The 27,899-nt window shown below is 38.6% G+C and overlaps 1 protein-coding gene across 2 annotated transcripts in view; it reads left to right on the top strand.

The window, feature by feature from the left end:
• The window catches only part of NELL2 (neural EGFL like 2), a 347,194-nt gene that overhangs the window by 169,205 nt on the left and 150,090 nt on the right, over positions 1-27,899 (top strand). For both annotated transcript variants that reach the window (XM_089674010.1, XM_089674009.1), the window contains one exon: positions 26,277-26,368. In XM_089674010.1, the coding sequence (XP_089530136.1) occupies positions 26,277-26,368 (92 nt within the window). The remainder of the gene's footprint in view (positions 1-26,276; positions 26,369-27,899) is intronic.

Below are 27,899 nucleotides of genomic sequence, written 5' to 3'. Positions count from 1 at the left end.
ACATTTTTAAACTGTTATATACATTTTATCATATGCATACAATCTTTCTTACAAATAAGCATATATGGGCAGCACAGTGGCTAAATGGTTAGCAATTCTGCCTGGCAGTACTAGGGTCATTGGTTCGAATCCCAACCATGGCCCCACTTCCCTAGAGTATGCATGTTCTCCCTGTGTAGGTTTCCTCCGGGTACTCCAGTTCCCTCCGACACTCCGAAGACATGCTGGTAGGTTAATTGGCTCTTGTCTAAATTGTCTTAGTTTCATCACTGGCCACATGGGATCTCCTGCATGGTAGGGGTTGGGGAAAGACCTGCAACCTACCCTGTAAAATAATTGCTAAGAGAATTCATGGAAAAAGTGCTTATGAGTGACGGTCCATGCAGTCGCCAAGGGTCGGATACGACTGAATGGATAGATAGATAGATAGATAAATAGATAGATGTGTATGAATGTAAGTTAGGGACCTTAGATTGTATGCCCTTTGAGGGTTAGGGATTGATGTGTAAATTGATGGCGCTATATAAGTACCTGAAATTAATGAATAAAATAAATACATGACACAAGATTCCTGTGACTTACCTAAAGTGAGAGCACATCAGCGGTTATCTCCTTCCAGACAGGCTCTCTCATACTTAAACCTTAGCCAAAACCATTTGGAGGGGTGGGGGGGTAAATTGAATTCTCTAATTCATTTGCTAATATTTATAATTTAAGATGTTGAGAAAAAGCTAAATATTTTGAATGGAAACATTTAGAGGTATTTAGTGTACTGAAACCAATAAATATTCTTTGTGCCAAAGCAGTATATACGAAAAATCCAAATAGTCCCAACTTGTTGATTGTGAATCATGAAAGAAATGTGCAAATCATCCAGTGCTAGAAATCCATAAATTCCCAACGTGCCACTTCAATCCACTCTGATGCACTGTCAGATGTTACCTCACCTATTTTGGTGGACCTCAGTGTTAGCAGGAGGTGATATACAGCATCAAATCATAAGCTCCACAGGTCTGATCAACAAATTGGTACTGTTTGGATGGTAATTGGCTTGGTGATGCTATATAAACCTATAAAAAAATGTTTTTGGAATCTAAATAATCATATTTTCTTTTCGGTTTTAACATTTTGGGGGTTGATTTATGGCATGACCGCACCATTTATAATAGATAACACTTTTTTGTATGTTTAGTGATTTCACATACAGTAGGTGGTAGCTGCTCTGTAGTTGATACAGTAAAAATTTTAGGGAGTAGTGTTGCACAACTGATTTTTTTTTAATCACCCTCAGGGGTGATTTTATGTATGGTGTCATAAAAAGGATCACAGATTGTATGTATTGTTAGGGGGATGGCTTTAATTGACAGCAATAACCATGCATGAGACAGTCCAAGGTGTAAGCTGCCTCACTTAACTCAAATATATAAAGGACTGAGTAAAGTTGACTAATTTGTGAGCTGTGACTCCCACATAAGATGTGGTCTCCAGGATCCAGACTAGAATGTACCAGGCTTAACAATTTAATTCCTGTGATGCCCATGGCATAGCACCATGGTGTTGAGTCACACAGCTATTTGCACGGAAGCATGTTCTGACACATTCTTACTTGCACTCGCCTGGGTCGCAGACCAGTTGATTGTACGGAGTAGTAGAAGAAATAACATGTGTGTTGTACTGTTGGAGAATTAGTGACTGGAATCTGGAGCAGCGGATTAACATCAAATTTTGCTTGAAAATGGCAAAAGTGCGAGTGAAATTCCATGAAGAAATCATGTGTTTTTGAATGGCATAGGCAGTTTGAGGGGTGGGAAGATGTCCCCAATGACACAATAAGTGGGAAGCCAAAAACACAAAGGACAGATGCAAATGTGGACAGAGTGCAAACCCTCATGCACTCAGATCAAAGATTTGAGAGTGTGAACAATGGCAGAAGAATTGGATGTGAACAGGGAAACAGTGTGACAGATTCTTAATGGAGGATTTTGGAAAGAGAAAGATTTTTGCAAATGTGGTGCCTCGAATCTTGACAGAAGATCAAAAGGAACATTGTTTGAAAATTTCAACCAATCTTTTGAAGAATGCAGAGGTGTTTGATGGGGTTACTACCAGTAATGAAGCATGGTGTTTCCAGTATGATCCAGAAACAAAAAGCCAGAGCATGCAGTGGAAAACAAAAAGAATTCACCTTGCCCAAAGAAAACACACATCTCATTCTCAGTTCAAAACCATGCTGATTTATTTTTTTTTTAAAAGGGATAGTTCACTGTGAGTTCATAGAACATGGTACTATGGTCAACCAACATTGTTACGTAGAAAATCTTTAAAGGTTACGGGAATCTGTTTGAAGGAAAAGACCAGAACTCTGGCCTGAGAAGTGGTTCCTCCACCACAACAATACTCCTGCACATAATGTTTGTGAGTTCCTAGCCCAGAAGTCCATTCCAAAACTTTACCAACCACCTTATTTCCCTGACTTGGCACCCTGCGACTTTTGGCTGATTCCAAAATTAAAAAAAAAAATGCTTTAAAAGGACACAGATTTGATGACATTCTGGACATCCAGCGCGCTGTGACAGATACTGTGCAATGTTCCAGAAAACAAATTCTAGGAATGTTTATGGCAGCGGCACAAACATCTAGCACAGTGCCTTGCTTCACAAGGGGGCTACTTTCAAGGTGACAAGAGCTGTTAGTGTATAGGTAAGAAAAGTTTGTTTTCTCCACAACAGTTAGAAATCATGGATCCCCTCGCCATGTGTAGGTGAGATACCAAGGTGACACATATATACCATCCACATCCCTTCCAGCCACTGCCTAACAGTATATACTGTATATTTTTCATTTTAACTGTGTGTAACCACTTTAGAAAAGTGATAATGAATTAAGCTTGGCCACCATCCAGCAAGGCAACTACCAATGTACTTTAGAAACACTACTCTTGAACCATCCTCAGTATGCACAATGTATAATCGATAAACTGTCTCACAGCTTCTCTAAACCAAGCTATAGCTCCACCATTCCACACAGAAGGAAATTGCATGCACTGGCTGGGTTCTTTCCCTGGCTGCTATGGGGAGGGATTAGTATTACGCAAAAAAAGTTCAGAAAGGTGGGCATTTTAAGCTGGATTGAGGTGCTCCAGTGCAGTACTATATATATCTTAAAAACCTGCTGCTCCATAATTGAGCTGATTTGAAGGCTTCACCAACTGGCCAAGATCAGCTTTACCCAGGGGAAGGTAGGACTTTTACAGACATTTTATTACTGGTAATTAGGGAAAGACGTGTGGGAGGGTGTGTTTTTTCCCCCCTGTATAGGGATAAAAGTGGTCCTTACTATATCCTACATCATAACAATACATTAGAACGAAATAACAGTAATAAGAGTGTTCAATTAAGTGTCTTAGAGTAAGGTTCATTGCATAAGAAATGGATATTATTATTAGGCGTATATAGATATATTCAATTTTATTTTAATATATATATATATATATATATATATATATATATTGTATTCAGTTGTATTCAGTTGTTTTTATGTATTTTGCTACATTGGAGTGATGTGTATTGGCCCACTGTACATCATTGGGTGTTGAAGACTGGTCCCCTATACATCATGAGTGTTGTAAACTGATAAGCAATGAAGGGTGTAGCATGTGCTAAAGAAACCCTGTAAAACTGTGAACTGTAAGAAACTTAATCAGCGCATCTGATGGGAAGGGCATGGGTGCTCTCACTTGCTTTGCTTTTTTTTTTGTTTTGTTTTGGGGGTTTTTTTCATGGACCACCCAGAGATTAATAGATGGCTGGAAACCATGTGTTTTGAATGCCTGTCCATATGGACTGAGACTCTAAAGATAAGATATGAATATTTTATTGTCTATTAGACATGAATGTGGTCGTATTATTGAATACTATACAATGATTTTGTTGGCTGAGTGCATTTTGCAAATCCAAACTTAAATGTGGCAAAACATTATAGACCCATCAGTTCAAAGCTTTCTGAGACTGCTCTTCCCGTAATCACATTTTGTAATATTGGAGAGCAGATCTGTCCAGTGATCATTTTATGGAAAAGACTGTATATCTACGCTTAATTTGGTTATATGGCCCAGGTATAGTGTGTTTGCTTTAATGGGCATGCTGAGAAGAGGAATGCATCCTTTCAACATTTATTGATGAAGTTAAACAACTTTGCTACTGGTCATTTTCAGAGCAAGTCTTGCTCTAGTCTATTCACCCCAGCACTTCACTATTACTACATAAGGGGGAATCAACTTTTCTGCTTTGTATTTGCTATAAAAACAGTCAGTTGTTACATAAAAGTCACACTTCATCCTAGCTATGTATCTAGCTACTGTACACTGTGAAACCTGTGAACAAAAATGTATGCAGGCAGTGTATAGATAATTGTTTGAGGAACTAAATGAATATGAATGAAAGAAGCAAAAAAAGACTGATTTAATCTTTAGCATTCTAAAAGCAACCTAATGAAGTGGAGGCTAAAATTGCTACCGTAAAATAATTAGGTTATGTATTTGTCATTTAATAATCACTTTTTTACACTATACATTTTAAATATCTTTGTCTTTGTGCATACAGAAATCTTCTTGTGGCACAATATATTACTCTGTATTCTAAACCTGGACTTTTGTAAATATAATAAGGTGATTTGTAAATGATGTATTACTTTTAATGCAAATATTTTGGCACACTCAACCAATCGGCTTCAGAACTTTATGGCTCTTACAACACTTAACAAGTAAAGCAAAAATCTGGTTGGTTGTTTTCTGTTAGCGGGTATGATTGCTGCTTTTGCTATAATATTCAATCATTCCTCATTACTGTGTACAGCAAACATAAACAATATTTTTTGTCCTCGCTTAGTTACATCATATTAAGAATGCTCCAGTTCTGGTCTAATACAAATCATATTACATTGCAGTAACCTGTAAAAGCAAGGATTCTTTAGAGACATCTGTCATAGAAGCATGCCCATTAAGACATGCTAGCTATAAAACAAAAATGCTTCTCTCTAAAGCAAAGGAAATAAATTATTTACATGGCTGGTAGATTCTATTTTTAGCCTTTTTTCAAAAGGAATGACGTAGAGGCTGCAGCGTTGGAGCAAGCTTCTGCAAAAATAAGAAAGCTGCAAGGATCTCAAAATCAATGTAGACTCTGAAAGAATGCGAATAGGAAATTGTGTTAAATGCTAATTTAAACTATTTATTCATGTCCAGGGTAATTGTAAAGGGTTGTGCTTCTTGCTATAACTTTGCTTTTTGCTGATGGCAATTGATTGCTCATCTGTATAGTTCTGAACAGCGCAGACTACCTCCACGCTATTAAACAACTAAAGGCATGCTGTTCCACAACCCAGATAGCACTGAATTGTCCCAGGCGTCTGGAGAAAACCTCAGGAATAAGTGGCTTAGCCTCAGCAACATAGAATGTTATATGGTGCTAATATATAGTGACATTGACTGATCAGAACACATGGGATTTTACTTATTCAGCAGTATTTGAATTGAGCCATCTACATTTTATATATGCAACCTTTTAAACTGCCATCATGTGTATGTATATATTTTTCTTGTTTGTTAATGAAGATTACAAAGACTATAATGAACTAGAATAAAATTCGCTCTATTAATTGCACAAAGTGGATTTGCTCAATTAATTGCTGGCAATTACAGCTGCCAATTTTATTGAAATTATGCACTGTTATCTACTCTTTCTACTAGTTTTCAAAGGACTAAATGATACATTATAGCTTGGTTATTTGATGTTTTGCATGGCCATTTTGCATCCCTATTTAGTAGAGCATAGTGTAGAAAGCATTAACTTATAGCAGCAAAAATCTATTACGTTCCATCTACTATAAATTGTATGGTGGTCTGTAAGAAGTAAAATGGTTCTTACTATCACAGTCAGCCTTAGAGGCTGGTAAGTACAAACCCGTGTGGCATATTTTTATAAGTATGGTGAATCTTAGTACGTTCACATTAAGATGGATTTCCCCAACATTCACAGTACAACTACCAGCAACATTGACCATAATCATAATTCACTAAATGTGACACCAGTAAATGTATAGTAAAGTGTATTTTCTGGAGAATGTTTGGTGAATCTTGAGAAATGGCACAAGATTCTGATTTAGTATGCAGTCTGTTGGTCTTTGGAAATGAATGAATGTTAACTCTCATAGTTTTACCATATTAGTTTTGTCTTATTGTGTAGTATTTCATAATCTGTGTAGAAAGTTTATACTGGGCAATTTTCATGGAAATAAAAAATATCACATGCAATTATTTGTTCTTATAAAATGAATGTAAGATTCATTTGACAAAGATTATTATGAAGGTTATTACTCCTAAAATTGTAAGCACTATAGGTTTGGATACTACATAAATAAATAGGAACTGGTAATGTTAACTAGTATTACCAAGTGAATATAACCTGCGATCTCAATGCCAGATTGGTGACTAAACATGACAGCCGTTTTCAATTAACTAATCCTCATTTGAGACCCAAATCTATGGGGTTTATTTACTAAAACTGGAGAGTGCAAAATCTGGTGCAGCTGGGCATGGTAGCCAATCAGCTTCTAACTTCAGCTTGTTCAAATAAGCTTTGACAAAACAAAAACTGGAAGCTGATTGGTTTCTATGCAGAGCTGCACCAGATTTTGCACTCTAGTTTTAGAAAATCTCCCCCTATATGTCATGCAGCCACTTTTTAATATGTAGAAAGAAATCAACACCCACATCGCTCAGGACCACTCTGTACCATGAATGCTGCCTTCATAGTAGAAATGTATGCTCAAGGTTCCTGGCTGGTGGTAAATGAAGGAACTTTTATTAAAACCAAATGTCATTGAATAAATGGCAAAAATCACATCCAAATTAGCAGACCTGTTACAATTTTGCTGCGGCACTGATGGAAGAACTCCTCTCTTCAGTGGAACTCAATCCATCTACTAGTCTGCATATGGAGTCATTCTTCCATCAGAGCCGCAGCACAATGGTAACAGGATCGTAGCCTGCTCATTTTTATGTTATTTTTACCATTTATTCAGTGGCTTTAATTAAAGTTCCTTAATTTACATCCAGTTGGGAGCCTTGTGCATACATTTCTGCTGTCAGGACAGCATTCATGGTACACAGTGGTCCTGAGCTCTGTGGTTTTTAGTTTTTTTTTTTGTTCAGTTGTGGTTAACAGTTCCAAGTTGCTTCCTGCAGCAGCTGTGCTTCGTATGTACAGTTAGCTATAGAGACTTTAGCGCCAGACTCTTTGGGATTGTGTTTTTAAAATGTAGGCAGCTTCCATTGTGCAAAACACTCTATGCATAGTACTTTAATTATTATTATACAGATATGTAAAGACCAGTGATCAATTCAAATATTGCACACATCAGCTGCTAAACTCATTAGCCATAATCAGAGCTCCCTTTGACAAGGTATAGTACACAGACATCAGTTATGACAGCATGGACGTTTACCACTGCAAAGTGCATCTACATAGAAAATAACAACTGTGCCATGCACCAGCAGATCACACATTAATAGGTTCAGGCATGGCAAGTCTGATACAAAACAAACAAGTATTATTTATTTTTTTTGTTTCAGGTACTTATATAGCACCGTCAATTTACGCAGCGCTTTACATACATATATTGTACATTCACATCAGTCCCTAACCTTCAAGGAGCGTACAATCTAAAGTCCCTAACTCACATTCATACATATACATACTAGGGAGACTTTAGACAGGAGCCAATTAACCTGCCAGCATGTCTTTGGTGTGTGGGAGGAAACCAGAGTTCCCGGAGGAAACCCACGCAGTCACAGGGAGAACATGCAAACTCCAGGCAGGTGGTGCCGGGGTTGGGATTCAAACCAACGACCCTTGCACTGCCAGGCAGAAGTGCTAACCATTTAGCCACTGTGCTGCCCGTACAATGCTAATCTAGTTCTTAATTGCTATATATCAATTCTGTGGGGAAAGTGACTGATCCATTTATTGCTTGGTACACTAACCTGAAGAAGCAGTTCTTTAAACTGCATGCCACACATATCTCTCTTCTTTGGTGGTCTTGAATGCATGGTTTGGGGGAGGATGGGTCTGGCATTCATCGGAAAGAGTCCAGCCACATTGCTGTAAGCCACTTGATAATCTGAATACTTGACTCAGATGGACAAATGCATTAAATTCACCCAGTACATATGATTGTGATGTACTTAAAGTGGTTCTATGCATGATGGTAAAAAACCTGTGCAGCAGCCCCCCCAATCCTTACCTGAGCCCCCTCTGATCCAGCAACGTTCTCAACAGCCTCTGCTGTTGAGGACTCTTATTCCTCATTGGCTGAGGCAGCAGCGGGAGCCCATGTCAAGCACAGCCAGTAAGCCAATGAGGGGAGAGCGGGGAGGGGCGTGCCACAGCTCTGTGTCTTGTGGACATATAGAGTAGTGGCTCATGGAGCACCGGCGGGACCCAAAAAAAAGAGGATTGGGACTGCTCTGTGCAAAATCACTGCACAAGTGGGTAAGTATGGACATGTTTTGTTATTTAAAAGAAATGAAGCTTTAGTGTCACTTTAACACTCTTACAGCATGTACAGTCTTCATTCTCTGTCTACTACCCTACTAGGTCTTCCACATGGAAAGTTCTTTTCTGACAGCTGCATGCCAATTTTGTAAGGAGGAACCCCAACTCAACCTTATAAATGCCCTAAGATTGTTACCAATTCATATGCTCACTTCTTTCTCTTATGCATATGTCAAGGTTAAACAAATGTTGCGAAATCTGCTTTCCTATGGACTATCCCAAATCTGGATTGCAAACCATTTTGGTGCCATTTGATTTTTTTTTTGCTAAATTGTGCTTTAATTGGTTTTCATAGGGTTGTTATTGGAGGGAAAACATGGAAAACTCTTCCTCCTTTTTATGAATTCTTTTTTCAACCTCTAAACTATTATATAAAATGGTGTAGATGAAATGTAAAAAGTGTGGTTTGTTATTGAGACCTCCCCAGTCACCCTTTTGTATTTGGTGTTTTGTTTAAGAAAATCTAGTGTTGAAAAGGACCTTATGGAAATTGCCAACTTTCATTCCATCACCTTCTGCTTGAGAGTGATGTGGCTAACATTAAAATGAGGGATGAAATAACTGACTTTGCCTTTGCTGCAAGAATTGGTGACATTCTCTACTGCATCCTCAATTTCAGCTTATTTTAAAGCTCTTGAGAAGAGGCACATATCATATTTAAACTCTGTTAGCAAACCATAGTAGAGATTAACCACCACTTGGGCTAGGATGGAATCTGGTTGTCTAGATTAGAATGAGGAGGAGAATTATTTTCAATCCTGACATAAAGGCAGCACCACTTAATGTTCTTGCCACTGGTATTGATCTACCTTTGGTGATGGTTACTGGGAAGATGGAAGAGCTGGCCAGGTGATAATACTTTTATCTTCATGGCTAGGATTAATGCCTTAGCTGCGAATGAGAGCAGTCCTTAATGACTTACTATTGGCACCACAGATACAATTACTCATATTTAATCTGACTTTTAACAAACTTTGGATGTGAATCTTTCAGGTTCATGTGTTTTTGTTTTAAATGGCAGTGATTGATTCTCCACCACAAAATGTTTGAAAGTTGCATTCACTTCTTTATGAATAGACCCAAATCATTGCTGCTGCTGGCATTGCCTTTTGCCCTTTTCCATCTTTACTTAGGGTCTCAAGGGCATTATATCAAATAGAAATTCAAGAATTTGGCTGGCTGTTGCTGTGCACTGGCACCTTTCTTTCAAGATGACATTTCTGGCATTTCATTAAATTAACTTCTTGGTCTGCAAAATGTGTGGCAATTTGAACAAAATAATAGAATGTGTGGTAGGGTCAGCCGGTTTGACATACTCTAGCTGTAAACAACATTACATTCCTTTTGTTGTAATTATTTACACACATATTTATTGGGCTGTGTGAAAGACTTTGGAAACATAGAAGTCTGCTTGTAACAACTTATTGCACATAAACACAAACAACACAGCAATACGTTTAAGGTGTGGTGCCAGAATTATGTTGCATGAAATGTACTTTGTGACACTGTTGATGATTATTTTACACTTGAATGCACTATTTATTCATCAAAGGACAACTGTCCTGTGATGAACAAATAGTGCATTCAAGTGTAAAATCAAATCAAATGTGTGTGTAATGAAATAATATTCACTTTTTTTAAAACCCAATATCACAGAAAAGTAGACTTTTCTCATTGCTTCACACTACCAGTGTATAACTATTACATTTTCAACTTATAGGCCTGTTGAACACAGGAGTAAAAAATGCTCTGTTTTTTTACCGATCTCAAATGAAATGCATTGTTGTCTATGGGACATTACACACAGTTGAGTAAAGATCATTAATACAGCATTGAGTACAGAGCAAAAATAGAAAATATTTTATTTGAGTGCAGTAAATTACTTGAGAGTATACTCGTTTACTTGTTTATGCAATTATAAATGAGTAAATTATAATACTGGCAATGAAGAATTTTACTAGGCTATACGTTTACACCCCTTTACTTGCCTATACTTGTCTATATTTAACATAGTTTTTCGCCCCCTGCACATGGGCGTTACAGGTTCCTGAGTAAACATCAGTAAACTATGATGCCCTTGTGCAAGGGGCCATATCATTTTTTTTTAAACAATCTTTATTGCACATTAGAGGCAGTTGATTAAAACTTTCTGTAATGTTTTATAGTGCTTGAATGAACAAAAAACTGCAGCATTCACCCTACTAACCAGCAAAGAAAAAAACCTGCCTTTTTTGCGTTTTCATTTTAGAGCACTAGTTGCATAGAATGTAGGTGAAAGCTGCACGGCTGTCATATGGAGCTTTTCTAACGTGCTGCACACTGTATGGAGTGTATTCACCATTGCATAAAAAAAAATCTAATTTTAAAACCAATAGTTACCTAAATTGAAAATGTTTTAAAGGCTGTGAATTCAAATTCCTGGATAAGCCTTATTGTGTCAGGTTTTTAAAAAAATGGCAGTTTGCAAATATTTGGAACTGTATGTTGTCATTTTGTGAATATGCGGATAGCTTATGTGCTTAGGTAATTCATAAAGAAAATCTTGAAGTGTATTATAATGAGGGTATGCTTGCTGTGCTTTTTGTTATAGTATGTGTGGGTGCTGGTACTTGGAACTGTCTCATCTCCAACTCTGACCCTTAATTGAATTGATTTGCTCTCTAGAAACTTCAGCACTGTCATTCTCCTGCTTGGCCCTATGTATCCTTGATAATGGGGTCCAACATGTTTTTTTTTAGTCTGGGTGTAATTGGGCAAATTTCTCTTTACTTCCTGTCCTAATAGGCAGTGATGAAAAATGAACCCACTGTGGACACAGACCACAATTAACACCGGGCATATGCCTTATTCCAGGGGTCCCCAAACAGCGGCCCTTTGCTAGCCTTTATTCGGCCCTTGGGGTACTAAACCTCCCAATGATATGAGGCATTATTCTCCCACAGTGACACCAACAATGGGGAGCTATTCCTCCTACTACTATCAGCGATGGGGCACGTCTCCACGTCCTACTGAGCACCAACCTTGAGGCCATGGTTATTCCCACTGATGTTGGACCCGCCCAGAGAACATTTTCTACCCTCACTGGGCACAATCTGGCCCCCTTAAAGTTTGAAGGACAGTAAACTTTGTCTGAAAAGTTTGGAGACCCCTGCCTTATTCCACTTTTCCCAAAAAATGTAAAATATCGTTTTTCTGCATGATTTCAGCTTTATCTTTTAGAATTAAGTATCATGTAATAAGTGCATCTGCAAATTCTGCATAAATAGCCATACTTAGAATTGCTTTATCGAATAATAACGGTAACCCATATGCAAAAATTAAAAACAAAGACTGTAAATCTACTGAGACCTATTGTTATACAATTTCTCTAATGTGTTTTCTATAATTGGGTATCAGTGATGACATGTCACAGCAAATGTCTGCTGCATTAAGACTGTTTGTTTCTCCTAGTTGTATGCACAATATTTGGTAAATCCACTTTAACACATACAATTTGTCACAAGCAGTAAAAGTTTACAGATTGCTTTATCTGCTATACTCAGGAGAGAGTCTAATAGACTATCTCAGAATGAAGATAGAGGAAACATAGTACCTGGAGTGAAGTACAAGAAGAGATATCACTACGTTCTTTTTATGACAGAATATATATTTTATGAGTTTATCCACCTGTAGTTTTCAATTTCTATACAGGGAGGGAAATATTTATCAAAAGATGCTGACAGCTTTGTGAGGTCTTTAAAGTGAAAATCCAGGATCATTCTATGAAGGATATTGAGTAGGAAAGGTGCAATAGTATAAATGCATTTTGAAAACTGTACATTTATACCATGTTTACTTCTTCCAATGCAATGAACCATAGTAGCAGCACTGAATGGGTAAATGGTCATGGTTCTTCCTATTCCCATTGTGATTACCATAGAAGTCTTCATATGTATTGCCCCGAAGTTTCTTCTATACATGACCCAGTTTACCAGCTGTAGGTCCACCAACTAGGCATGAATAGGTCCTGGCTGTGTGCGTTGCATACATTTTTTAATAGGAAAACTTGACTTTGAAATAGTCTGACATTAATTTCTTATAAGCCCTAAGTCATGTAAAATTTTCATTCATGCCTAGATTTCAATTTTAAAGCTTTCTGAATTTATGAACATATTTTATGTGTATAGAGTCTGAAAGTGTGTGCCTTGCTTCAGCTCTTTTTTTTTTTTCTTCCAAGGAATAATTGTTTATATGAATGCAGAGATTACTTATAGGCAGTGAAAACTTGTGTATTTTTACCCTGATGTGATTAATTCGGCTTTTTCAAATATCAGCAACTTATGCAATGGCTTGTAGCTCAGTAGCAAGACATAAAATCAATAAAACTCAGTAGATTGTGTTGTGTGGTTCGAGTACTCACTTTAGGTTTAGAATAAAGATTTCAGCGCATGTCACCAATACCAGCACTTTCTTAAATTTGGTCAACAAATAGTAAATGATCATAGTCCCTGCCCATCAAGAGTAAATAAAGTAAAACAGCCAATAATAATGCTAATGGAGAGAAAATATCTCTCAGTAAACAGGGTCCTCTTAACCACCTTGTCCTGATTTATATTATAACTTGTGTCATTTCAGTTTATATTTATATAAAGGGATACACAAACTGTTGGCACTATACAAATCTTATTTTATAACAATAGACAGTGTATGAAAATGCAAGCTCAATGAGTGCCTATTGGTGATTTACTGTGATCTTGCTACTATAATCATTCTACCAAAACCAGGCCAAATAGGACAGAATTATTCTAAACCAGTCTTTCCTGTAACACTTGGGAATCTATTCTGTTTTGAATTATAATGATGGTTTTAGTAATGATAGCTTTTCACTTTACAAATGAGTAAACGTGAATAGAAAAAAAAGTTTACTGTTGTTTCAAATGTATGTATGTACGTATGCAGCTATAGATATTTGGCTTTGCTGACATTTTGGTAAAACTTCTATTCTTGGGTCCCAGTCGAGAAAACATTTTCTTATTTGGGCCTTTAGAATAAAAAGAAATAGGAACATCTGTTCTAGACCAGTGGTCGGCAAGCCGCGGCTCGCGAGCCACATGCGGCTCTTTACCCAGTCTAATGCGGCTCTTCTGTGTGCCGGGCGCCTGCTCCCCTCCCTCCTCTCGGTCGGCCGCTCCCCTGCCTCCTCTCGGTTGGCAGCCCCAAAAGTCCGCGCGGACCTTTTAATCCGGCTTGCGGATGTGGCTGTCAGGATGTGTGTAGGCGGGGCAGCGTGCCGAACGTGAGGGGAGGGGAGCTAGGCTCCTCTCACAGTCCGCCCTGAAGACCCGAACGGCGCGGGAAGACAGCGAGAGGAACGCAAAAGGTAAGTGAATTGACACGGGGGACTTGGCTTACTAGAAGGGGGGGGGGGGAATAGTACTGTGGGGGATGAAATACTATATGAGGGATGAATTACTTTATGAGGGATGAAATACTATATGGGGGGATGAAATACTATATGGGGGATGAATTACTATATCAGGGATGAATTACTATATGAGGGATGAAATACTATATGGGGGGATGAAATACTATATGGGGGGATGAAATACTATATGGGGGGATGAATTACTATATGAGGGATGAAATACTATATGGGGGGATGAAATACTATATGAGGGATGAAATACTATATGGGGGATGAATTACTATATGAGGGATGAATTACTGTATGAGGGATGAAATACTATATGGGGGGATGAAATACTATATGAGGGATGAAATACTATATGAGGGGATGAAATACTATATGGGGGGATGAAATACTATATGGGGGATGAAATACTATATGAGGGATGAAATACTATATGAGGGATGAAATACTATATGAGGGATGAATTACTATATGAGGGATGAAATACTATATGGGGGGATGAAATACTATATGGGGGGATGAAATACTATATGGGGGGATGAAATACTATATGAGGGATGAATTACTATATGAGGGATGAAATACTATATGGGGGGATGAAATACTATATGGGGGGATGAAATACTATATGAGGGATGAATTACTATATGGGGGGATGAAATACTATATGAGGGATGAATTACTATATGAGGGATGAAATACTATATGAGGGATGAAATACTATATGGGGGGATGAAATACTATATGAGGGATGAAATACTATATGGGGGGATGAAATACTATATGAGGGATGAAATACTATATGAGGGATGAATTACTATATGGGGGATGAAATACTATATGAGGGATGAAATACTATATGGGGGATGAAATACTATATGGGGGATGAAATACTATACGGGGGATGAAATACTATACGGGGGATGAAATACTATACGAGGGATGAAATACTATACGGGGGATGAATTGCTATGGGGGATGAATTACTATATGGGGGATGAATTACTATGGGGGATGAATTACTATATGGAGGATGAATTACTATATGGGGGATGAATTACTATATGGGGGATGAATTACTATGGGGGATGAATTACTATGGGGGATGAATTACACTATGGGGGATGAATTACACTATGGGGGATGAATTACTATATGGGGGATGAATTACTATGGGGGATGAATTACTATATGGGAGATGTATTTTCAGTTTTAAAAATGTGGCTCTCAAAATAAATTTCAATCATGGTTTTGGCGAGATTTGGCTCAGTTGAAAAAAAAGGTTGCCCACCACTGTTCTAGACCATAAACATGGAATGTGCCTGTTCAGATTAGCCATTTTGTTTGGTTAAATAGCCTCTATGTGTGATTTGCCACTTGAAGTCTGTAGAATCACACAGCTATATTTGTTGTTAATATGTAAGGTACATTTGCTGTCTGTTTTCTTACTCAAGATTCATGAAGCTGTGTAAAAAAAAATCAAACCTGAAACACATCCCTAGTTGTGCTGCTGCAGCTCTTTAAAAGTCATTGTAGTAATTACTGTTGTGCAAGCATAGCCACTTCAGTGAGATCAATCTGCACCTGTCTATGGCCATTTCTTTGTAACAGCCAAAGAACTCAGCTAAGCACTATTTGCATTTAAACTGGCCATATAACTCAACACCAGTGCAGTTTTAGAAAAATACCATTTTTTTTGAAGAAGTACTGTTTATAGGGTGCCAGAAGATAAAGCCATACATGGATAAAACATGTCAAATTGTCACAAGTGAGCAAGCATGAATTCATTTAAAAAACACTGTGAATCAAGATGATACAATTGTTCTAACATCGCAAAACTCTCAGGGCATGCAGATACGTTTAATCTAGATATTTAGGAGATTAGCTCATTTCCATCTAAGCAGCCCTCACAGATTCTAAGCAGAAATGTAGGAAAATTGAGCTATAGAAAAGCTTTTGTTGAGATCATCATTTAAAATGAAGTGTTTTGGTGACTGTGTTTTTAATTAGTCATGCTTCATAAACAAAACACCAGAGCACCAGATTTAATTCTGCCTTATAGGTGCTGTGTTTATTCTGGTAGATCATTCTTGAACAGTTTTTTTTTGTGTGTGTTATTAAGAATCCTTTTTTTGGATCAAAGTGGAATCCTTTTTGTTTAGATCAGAGGTAATTTTACAAACTGGACATTGAGCAGCAATGGAAAAATGGCAAAGTATATATTCCCATTTGTATTTAAGTGTATGTTTAGCCATTTTTTGTAGATTAGAGAGAGACTAGAACCCATGGCATTTTTTAATTATTATATCCCCATTTGTTAGATTTACTCTCTCAATTTGTCTTGGCGAACGTTGTTGCCAAGATAGGAAGCAATAGGAAATCCAATGTTAGAGTTGTAGCCATAACAAGAAGTGAAGGTAAATCTTCATACTTTACAAAGCTTTCCTTTCATTTCCTGTTGTGTCTCAAGGAAAAGAAGTGAAGAAAAATTACCTTAATGATACAGATACAGCAAAAGTTAAAATGACGGGTTTTAACCCTTCTCTATTCCATCCAAAACGGGGGGGAGGAGGAGGTTTTGGCTATACTTGAATGTTAAATCAATAAATACAATTTTAATTTAATCTAGCAGAAGTACCTTAATCTTTTTTTCATAGCAGCCTCCTAATTCAGCAGCACTGAGACCAGTAGGAGAAGAGCTAGTGTTCTCCGTCAATGAAAGCTTCTTAGCCTAATGCTAAACATGTCCACTGTGGGGGAAGGGTCAGGGAAAACCTCATCAATGTGATGTTGCTCCTTCATTGTCAAATCAATAGACAGAGGAAATTTGACTGAGGAAGGAGATCTGCCGCAGTCATTTTTTCTTCTAGTCACCCCTTCATCGGGTAAGTAACCTTACCGTGATTTTGTAGGGGCTGTTGAGCACAGGATGTGTGCAGCCGTATTAGTAAAGTAGGACATATATTTAGGGCATGTAATATGGATCCCAGGATTATGAGGTTTTTTTTGTCTTTCCAATCGATGCTCATGAATTACTGCAATTGTAGCCACACTGCCTTAAGCAGGAGTGTCTTTAAATTTAATGCTGCATGGCTGTAGTTAGCCAATGCCAATTTGTAGTCTGTGTAGTCAGCTTCCCCTAAGCCTGGCTGTCAATTGTCCATTTTGTCAGTATGTGACGCTGTCACCTCTGGCAATAATCTGAGATCACACAATGGCACAAGGAGTTCCTTTTGCCATTGGCACATTATGGGTTAGAGTATAAAAATTTGCAGCCAGCTGGTTCAAATTTTTGAACCCCCCCCCCCTCCCCCCCAGGGGAGGGTGCATGTGCTGGGGCTGCTTCCTTAGGCCTGTCTGCCTGAAGGTGCCTGGATGTGCTTACATCTGGAGCTGAGGCCTGTCACTTTTAATTTCTGGATACAGGATTCCTAGGAGTCCCAGAGCAAGATCCTACTGGAGGTATCTGCAGGACTTTCACGCTGGAACCTTGTATGTAGGAGCTGGTAGCAGCTGTATGTAGGAGCTTGCTACTGGTGATTTCTGCTACAGGATTCTAACACAGGAGTGTTGGTCTTGACTTAAAGGCTCTTCTCCTGTGCTGTGACAAGTGAGATGATGGCGTTCTGCTGAAATCCAGAGCATATGCAACCCTAGCCCTCACTCCCATGAATTATGAGTAATAAAATTCCTTTTGATTCATCTAAAAGTGACTGGCGCCCATCTGTCTACATGTCCCACTGATCTACCACTGATGTGAATTGTCAGCCCACCCTGCTCTAGAGGTGCCACCATGCCTCTCAGGATCAGGGGTTGCTACATTTTTGGTGCCCAGTGTGGGGTTTGACATAAATTTGGCTGAGCTGGAAGGGGTAAAAGCAGACTCCAGAATGTTTTTGGCGCACTGCTGAGAATCTGTTGCAGCTTGTGTGCACAGTCATTTTGGCTGTGTTAGCTCTTACAGGAAGGCCTGTTCTGGATATGTTGATGCTGGTGGAGAGAGTGAATATTTGGGGAGGGCCAAGTGATCTCGCTTTTCTCCCCAAGTTCTGTCCTGGGGTGGGTGTGTGAGAAGCAGGTGAGTGATTAGGTCTATACATGTGCATGGAACAGAAGTTTGTCTTTCCAGTAAGATCTGGTGCTTGAGGCTCTGTGGTCTGGGAGCCTGGCTGAAGACAGAAGAGGAGCAGATGATGTCTGAGATGGAGTACCAGAGGTAATTTTGCCACATGAGGTCTTAGGTGAGGAACTTGTGGAGAGCCTTGGAAAACCTAAAGATGGAACCATCAAGACTACTGCTGCTGCTACTGGAAGATTTGGTTGCTTATGGAGAAGGTTGCTACTAAGAAGGTACAGATTGCTGAAACCATCTTAAAGGCTCCTGTCGGTACTGGTGTCTCTTCTTTTTGTGCTTTTGAGTCCACAGGCCAGTAATGGGTGTTCTGTACCCTCTAACCCTTTCTCCCAGGAGTTTTGTGTGAGAGCCAATAAATTCATTGTTGTTTGTACCTTAAAGTGACTGGCACTCATCTGTTCATATACCACTATTGCCAAAGTAATCTGCACCCTGAGGTAAAATATCAGCCCACCCCTGTCTCTAGGGGGTCCCATCATGCTTCAGGGAGTTTGGGGGGAGGGTACTACATGTATGACCAGTTAACATTTATAATAGTTTGTATTTAAACAGAAAAATGCCATCCATTCACAGACAAATAACAATACTACATGGCTTCTAAACATCTCTAAATTGGTACATGGCTGATGTTGGCTTAGAATTACATATTCCAGATTAATAAACAAAAGAAGCCTGAATTGCCCAAGCGCCTGGCTTCAAGAGTTTTCTTATTAATGATTGATCAGTAAATGTGTTTAACAGTCCTATAAATGCAGACACTGATTTCATTACAGACTTAATGTTCTTTGAATTGTTCCATCATGCAAGTTAACAGCAGATTAATAGCTACTAGTGTAACTAATTACTTGACTTCTGTTAATAGGCAGTATGTTAAAGTGGGCGAATATAAACCATTATACATCTTTTCAGATGGAGAGCAAACCAAAGTAACAGCAAGACATTAGTTTATGTGCATATATAGGATATTATACATGTATATTGCGAACAATATGTATATATATATATATATATATATATATATATTTTATAGAAATAACTTTCAATTGTATCTATAGGGCTGATCCAAAATTACTAGAGATTTATGAAATTTTATCGCATGCTAATCTTTGCAGTGCAGTTTTTATCCATTAACGCAAATTGTACTGCAAAGTATGGGTAAGCGGTATCGGCGACTACTTGACCGAAAGTATCGGTACTTGTACCTGCCGATTGAAAAAAAAAAAAAATAATAATAAAACTGTACCGGTGCATCCCTAGTCAGTAGCACCCAGTGACTCTTTTCCTTTAATTTTATGTAGAAATTAAACAAGAACTTTCCTTCCCTTTTAAGGCAAACATTCCAATTTGGTGGTGGTGGTTCTGTATTTTTTTAGGGAATACAGGCTTTCTTTCTAGTGGCTTTCATTCTAATTTGTTATCAGGACTTTATAGTAGGTACTCATGGGTGTTTGCATGCATCTTACGTTTTCTAACAAAAAAAAAAATCACAAAGCCATGATTGCTCAGGTGTGCAAATACAAACTTCAGCTAGCAAGTTAATGAATTGGTCCTCTCACTCCTACCTCCCCTTTCTCACTGTTAGCTAGAAAATGTGGTGGACAACCTCAGTTGACAAGAGCAAGGAGCAAGAGGGACAATATGGTGAAGTACTAGCCAAAGTCTGTATTTGCATAATGAAGTCCCTTTAAACACCCCCTTTAGGGAAAGAAAGCCTTGGCATCACCATGGTCATTAACCTAACACAGGAATTGGCTTTGTTAGGTTTGGCTGCAAAGACATCAGGGGAAGAGGAGGGGGGGAACCAGAACTCTAGAAATAAGGCTGTGCTAGGGCACATCCCCCTGATCTGTGGAGATTTCAGTTGTCATAAGAGTTATCTATCTGCTCACCCACCTACTGTGATGTTTTGTCAGCTTTAGTGACTGTTTTGACCTTGCCAGCAATTGATGTTGCTTTTAATGGGCTATGCCCTCAAGTTAAATTCTGGGGTCAGTTGAAAGCTGAGCTGCCACTAATGGGAAGGACAGGTCTCTTAGACTATGTTAATTAGGTTTTATATTTGAAAGTTGTTACTTTTGGAAAGCTCAGAACAGCTATGGCCTTGTCCTGTTTTCCAAAAAGCGGAACTCCACTCTCTCAATCAACATTGACAATTTCAATTTTTAATTCTTATTCATAAATAGATAAGAAAGAAATAGATAAGAAATCTTATTTGTAAATAGATAAGAAAGTATATCATATTTAACTTTTTTTATACTTTAACATTTCTTCAGTTATTTACTGGTTTTCAGGCCTAGGCAAATGATGTCATACACCCCAGGAGTCTTCAGGAGGGGGTTTTCTTAGCTAAGCTGCATGCCTGAGCTAACAGCAGATGGATTCCAGGAAGTAAATGTTACACAAATCATTTGCTCTTACTCAAGATGGCCAAAGCCAGAAATGCTAGGGGGAGTTTTTAATGTGATGTATGTAAATAAAGCATGGAGACATGGATGGGTGAGTCTGGTTTGAATATTCAAAATTAAATGGCGATTTTGGTTTCTGCTACTCAGCTGCAGTGTAGTTCCACTTTAATCAACTTCTGTGTCTTTTGGGTGGAGGGGGGGTGGGCAAGGTGTTGGTTTATTAGTTGGACATACTGTAAATAAGCCTATGCTTCCCAGCAGTAAAAAAAACAAACTTAAAAGAAGCTCTTTAAGCACCTGTTGTATCATTAGTGTTTCTTTTAATACGTTAACTCTTAACTTGATCACAAACCGGTATACAAAACTGTAAAGTGTTAAAAGCTGCAAAGAGCTTCCATACATGGGGGATTGATCAATTCCCCCATCCATGATAATGGGCAGCTCTACTGCTGGCTATTCAGGCAGCTGTGACTGGTGACAGGTGTCACAGCTACCTGAATACAGTATTGCTGCTGAACAGCAACTGGAATTGATAGGATGCAATCACTGTTTTGGCCATAATTTTCCACCTCTAGAAAAAAGTTGATTTAAAAATTGACTGAGCTTTGCAGGGCCACCCACCACTTGAACTTCAGCTGATTCGGCAGGAATTAACAAAAATTCCAGCCATCTATGAGTGCCTTTAATCCTTTTATTGCATACCCTTAGTTACCCAGCAGTAGACCTTTTTTGTTTAAATGACCAAATCAAGATAACAGCAGAGGTATAGTCAGTAGCATCCAGTTGCTGTTCTATTATGCGAATGTTGACTATGGCATTGAAAGCGTGACCTACAAGCCAGCCTTTTCTGCTTCATCTGCCTGTCTCTGGGTCACTAAGATTGACAGGTGGTCTCCCTGAATTGTATTGATAGCAATGGTACATAGCAGGTGGTCACAGATGGCCTTTCTTTTGGAGACCTGCCATACAGACCTGCAAGTTGCTGCTTGTCCCTGAACCTTTTAGTGCCACTTAATAGACAATCCTATTTAACCAACACAGTTTTTTTTTCCTAACCATATTTTATTGAAAAAAGTTACACTATCAAGGTAATTAATGAAAGCATGTAAACAGTCATATTTATCAAATAATGGAATCTTCTTTTTGTCAGTAACCTTAATCCTATGCTTTCTGTAACTGATGGTCAAACTAATATGGTTAAGAGGTACTGTATTTTAGTGTGTTCATGTGATTAGGACTGCTGTCTTGAGCAGTGCACTTCACTTCATGTTGCAGCGTATTAATGGGGTTCAAGCCAGGACAGGTTTGGCTGTTTTAACATAAAACTTTTTTTTTCTGTTAAGCCATTGTTTTTGGTCATTGTCTGTTGTATTGTCAAAACTTGATTTTTTTGTGGATCACTGCTATGCAGTTTATTGGAATAAATTGATGCTTCAATGTAATCCATGGTGGCCTAAGACATTAAACAATCAGCACACAAGATTACTCCTTACACCAAGTTTTGGAGTTAAAGCAGTGCTAAAGTCTCATAAATTACATTAAAATGGAACTTAAGGCAAAATAACAAAAGCATAAGCAGACAGGCTTTTTATTGCAGAAGAGACACACCGTGTTGAGTTCCCCAGACATGGCTAATGTGTAAGGTAAAGTCTACAAGCTTGGAAAAATCCTTATGTAAATGGATAGAAAACTGACTAAAAGATCGTATTCAGAGAGTAGTGGTTAATGATTCATACTCTGAATGGTCTAGGGTTGTCAGTGGTGTACCCCAAGGTTCAGTGTTGGGACCCTTACTTTTTAATATATTTATAAACAATATAGGGTCTGGGATTAAAAATCCTATTTCAGTCTTTGCAGATGACACCAAGCTGTGCAGTGGAATAACGTCCTTACAGGATGTCTTCAATTTACAAGCCGACCTCAATGCACTGTTTAATTGGGCAACTATGTGGCAAATGAGGTTTAATGTTGATAAATGTAAGGTGATGCACTTGGGGGCTAAGAATATGCATGCATCATACATACTAGGGGGAGTACAACTGGGGGAATCAATGGTGGAGAAGGATCTGGGAGTTCTGGTAGATCACAAGCTTAATAATCGCATGTAATGCCAAGCTGCAGTTTCTAAAGCGAGCAAAATCCTCTCTTGTATTGAAAGAGGTATAGACTCCAGAGAGAGATATCATTTTACCCCTGTACAAATCATTAGTAACACCTCATCTGGAATATGCAGTTCAATTTTGGACATCAATTCACAAAAAAGAACATTGGGGAACTGGAGAAATACAGAGAAGGGCAACTAAACTGATAAGAGGCATGGAGGAGCTCAGCTATGAGGAAAGATTAGAGGAACTGACTTTATTCTCTCCTGAGAAGAGGAGATTAAGGGGGGATATGATCAACATGTATGAATACATCAGTGGTTCATAGAGTAAACTCGGTGTAGAGCTATTCACCCTGAGGTCATCACAGAGGACAAGGGGGCACTTTTTACGTCTGGAGGAAAAGAAATTTAACCTCAAACACGGAAAGGTTTCTTCACAGTGAGAGCTGTGAAAATGTGGAATAGACTCCCTCAAGAGTTGGTTCTGGCCAGCTCAGTGGTTTGCTTTAAAAAAGGCCTGGATTCTTTCTTGGATACACAGACTATAACTGGATACCAACATTTATAGGTAAAATTGATCCAGGGAATATCCAATTGCCTCTCAGGGGATCAGGAAAAAAATATTTTCCCTGCAGGAGCAAATTGGATCATGATTTGCTGGTTTTTTTGCCTTCCTCTGGGTCAACTGTGCGTATAGGATTATAACTTTTTTTTTTTAATGGTTGAACTGGATGGACTTTTGTCTTTTTTCAGCCAGACTAACTATGTTTATTTATTTTTAGCATTTTCTGATTTGTATAACAGCCAGCAGGGGGATAATACATATGCTTCCTTCTCACTGCAAAAGTGAAATAACACATCTCTGGATGTTCTTTAGAAAAGCATGTTCCAGGGAGTCTGCTGGCCACTGAACAGTGTTGCATTTACTGCCCATAAATTACGTGAGTACATTCTATCAGACCTGCTTCTGGAACAATAAAAATGCAACTGATCAGCCAGGTTTAAATTCTACATCATCCAATGGCCAGCAATGAAAAACATGCTTGTCTATAGGGATTCTGGGATGTGTTCTTTTTCTTAGGCTCATCGCTTATAATAACTTACTCTCTGCTCTCAGTGCAGCTGAATGGGTGGCTACAAAGGGAGATATTTAGAGATCAGAGTGAATTGTAGACACAGGCACAGGGGCGGACTGACAACTCATGGGGCCCCCGGGCAATAGGGGATCATGGGGCCCCTGTGCCCTTGCCCACACTGAAAGCACACCCAAAAAAGCCTATAAAAGGTACCAGGGGCATTTCATTGGTCCCCCTACTGACCCCGGGCCCTCGGGCAGTGCCCGAGTGCTCGATTGGTCAGTCCACCCCTGCACAGGCATAAAGGGAATGAATTCAGATGGTATCTCTTGAATGATTCAAAGGCATTCATAGGGCTAATGCCTAGTACACATGGTGAGAAAATCTGACGAATGATCGTTTGTAGTTTTTTGCATGCTACTTTCATATCATATTGCTACTAAGCGTATGGAAATTCTCATACAATCCAGTATAACTTTTTATGTACGTAGCAACGTTCTAGCCTGCAATTGGAAGTGATGTTATGTACGTGTGATGTACGATGTTATGTACGATGTTGCTACGCCTTTTGGTTATATCCACTCAGAGTGCCATGGTGTATTCATGCATTTCTCTCCGCATGTAGATTTGTTCGCCTTATGTTTTTCATAATTTCATAACTGTATATAGAATTTTAAAGAAACTGGGTGAAACTATTGAGGATTGAAACTTAAAGCATATGTGTAATTTTAGGTTTTGACTTTAGTTACACACTTAAGAAAACCCTAGATAACACCATAATTTTATTCTTCTCTTTTTCTTAAGTTAAACGATTCAACTTTTGTGATGTCTGTCCACATTGTTATAGTGGTGTTGAGTCCTAAACAATCTTGAAGTAGACAAATTCACAACATAGAGACATGTTCTTACTATGCTGTCACCTTTGGTTATCATCCAAATTTCACCAACCAGAGTTGGAAGGATTCTGCAGTGACTTGTGTAACGAAACCTACTCCCAGCTCTGACTGTATGTGACAAAGAAACCCACCTTAAACTGAAATATTGGCATCTGCAAAGTGTTATTAGTCTTGTGAGACCACTTTACCAATTTGTGGACTTTAAAAAAAAAAAAAGTTTTGTTTTAAAGAGACTGCGTAGAAAACATCCTGCAGCAGAGACAGCTGAATTGCTTTTCAGGGTGTGGTTTTTTAGGGCATCTTACACATGGGTGTTTGTGATTAAGGCAATTCCACTTTAAAATCTGAAAACAACTCTGACTCTGCTGCCTATAGATGAGGCACTAGAGTGCCTATTAAAAGAAAGCAGTCTGCTGTACAGTAAACGTTACAGCTCCAGAAGGACACAATTGTAGAATAGCTTGCTGGCTTGTGTTTCTCTCATTTATTTATTTATTTATTTTTTCTATTGTCTGTTCAGTGATTTGAGGACCTCTCTAGCTGTAATAAGAAATTGTTTTGCCTGTAGGTCTATTGTAAGTACAGCAAAGGCTCCTTACTTTATGGATTTTCATTCGTTATTACAATTATGAAAAAAAATTTGGTTGCTTAGCTGCCAAGTGATGCTGTTATCAGGTATAAGATGAGATAAGTGTTTTTGTTTTTTTTTTTCTTTTATGTGAAATGATATTGGAATATTAATGGCTCTAGATATTGTTTTACTACTTCTGAAAAATAGCATGCTGTACTAGTAAAAACAGACACAATTTGTATTTGGCCTCAATATAGTTAGCTATGTGTAAATACATTTTCAATATATTATTTTTATTAAATAGTATATATAGACCTAGTCTTAATTTTATAATAGTTTGCATGCATTACAATTTAAAGCAAAACTCCAGTCAAAAACAGCACAATAAAAATGAATAACATAATAAAAAAACACTTTTGTGTGAGATTTCCCTGGCAGTACTTTTTTCTGCCACTAGATGTCCTCAGTCTCATGGTCAGCATCCTTCAATCCACTTTCTCTGAGACCAGGGCTCCCTGGACCCACCGAGCCTGTGACAGTGAAAGAAGAAGCAACACAGTGATGACCTTTGTCACTCTTTCTTTTCCCATCAACATGCTTCTTGTCAGCACATTATTATTATTATTATTATACAGTATTTATAAAGCGCCAATAGTTCGCTCAGCGCTGTACATTGCAAAAGGGGGACAGAACATGTGACAGAACAATACCAATACAATGCAAAACATGAGGGGATTGAGGGCACTGCTCTTTCGAGCTTACAATCTAGGAGATTCATTGATTTGGATCCTTGTATGGCTTCTTCTTCTCACACTCCAGCCCTGCTATACAGGGACTGCAAGGGAATGGTACCTGGTAAAATTCAGGTACTTAACACTACTTGCAAAAAAAAAAAAATTTAATGGTTACAGAGCTGCAACAATGTGTTGTTTTATATCTGCATTGAGTTAGGCCTTAACTATCAGGATATTGCTGGCATTTAAATATGTACTGTTTCTATGCAGTAAAAAAGTGATTGACGTCCCGAATAATACCATACCTCTTTGTATCTCTTCTTCTTTTATTAGCTGCATGTGTATACCAAGGCCAGCTGTACTTTGAAGGAGAAAGGCAAACATCCTATTCTAGTTCTGGAGTGTGTATTCTCTTTGAATGCAAGGTAAGCTGCTGCTTCAAATTTTGCTCTTCAGGCAATGGTCTCATTATTTCCATTAGACAGTAGATGTGTATGTGTAATATCAATATATTTCATCTGCAAAAATTGTTTTAACATGTTTTACATTACCTATGAAATAACATCATGTAAATACAATTGTACAGCACTCATGCAGTGAAAGAATAGTTCAATTTTCTATGGAGAAAAAGCACACTCTGTGACTAACTGCAGAGATTTTTCAAGCAAGCACTTAAGATACTCATATACAGCATATATCACCCACATGTTTAATCTTGCATGATCTGACTACTGAATTGGTTCACACAGGGCCGTGGATAAGGGGGTACCACCAGTCCTCCTGTACGGGGCCCAGGCTAGAAGGGGGACCCAGGCAGCGGGGTGTATCAGATGTGGGCAGGGAGGACAAATTGATCCCCTGTATGGCTCTCTGTAGCAGCTGAAAGCTGGCTTCTTCTCCTCTACCTCCCACTGGCTCTCAGCTGCTTCAGAGAGAGCCATACAAGGGATCAGTTGAAGTAATTGGCCTCTGCCACATCTATCACCCTCCTTGTGCACCATACAGTGCTACTGCCTTCCCTCGTCTCCTCTCTGCAGGCAGCTGAAAGGAAGGAACCTTCAGAATAGAGAGTGCAGAGAGGGTCCGGTAAATATGTCACATTTTACCAGCTCCTTCCTTTCCTCAATGAGCATAATGAGTCATTGGTACCAATCAATTCTTGTTTTCATTTATAACTGAAGCATAGTAAACTTTGGTTTTTTTTTTAGGGTGGTCCCTGTTAGGTTAGCTGTATGGGGCCCCGTGGTTTCTAACAGCAGCCCTGAGTTCACGTAAGTCACTTACAAGGGTTTGTGCATCCACATTGGTTTGTAGTTCCTGGTAATTCAAATGACGTTGGTCAAGTGCACATTTCCTTAATTGTATACAAAAGTACAAATCTCGGTTTAATGGACATGTATTTTATATCTTTGAGCTTTTTTCTATTTTGGAAAATACAGCTATTTTGCTCTAAGCTGTTTAGTTTTGCCAGATCTTCCGGGTTCAGCTGTGGGCCTCACACAATCTCTGTGTTGTGGAATGACCACATTCTGCAACTTATTGGTAGCAACTCATTTTAGGCTTGTCTGTGTGTGGCTTCAGGTCAGCTAGGGCAAAAGACACCTGAACTATGGTTTGACGGCCACAAGACTTCACAGCATGCACATAAATAATAGATGGAAAACAAACAGGTTCCAGACACAACTCACAGCATATGTAAAAATATTTTAACATACCCATTTACTCACCATGCTTAGATAAGCATAACATCTCTAGCCTTATTTCCCACAACTTCCCGGTTTCCTGGACATACCCAAGGAAGATGAGTTTCCCTGCTTCCCTTAATCAGCAGCTTAGATTTTATGCCTGATGAGGTAGCTAGACAAATGATTTGCAGCCAGGAGAGAAGTCATCCACTGTCAGAACTTGAGCAGAACACTCAAGTCCTAGTGACCCTTTTCAATTCAGGAGGGCTTT

Source organism: Staurois parvus, unplaced genomic scaffold (assembly GCF_062004578.1).
Source record: "Staurois parvus isolate SC_StPar_1 unplaced genomic scaffold, SC_StPar_1.0 ptg000147l, whole genome shotgun sequence".
NCBI lineage: Eukaryota > Metazoa > Chordata > Amphibia > Anura > Ranidae > Staurois > Staurois parvus.
This window is presented reverse-complemented; position numbering and strand designations above follow the sequence as displayed.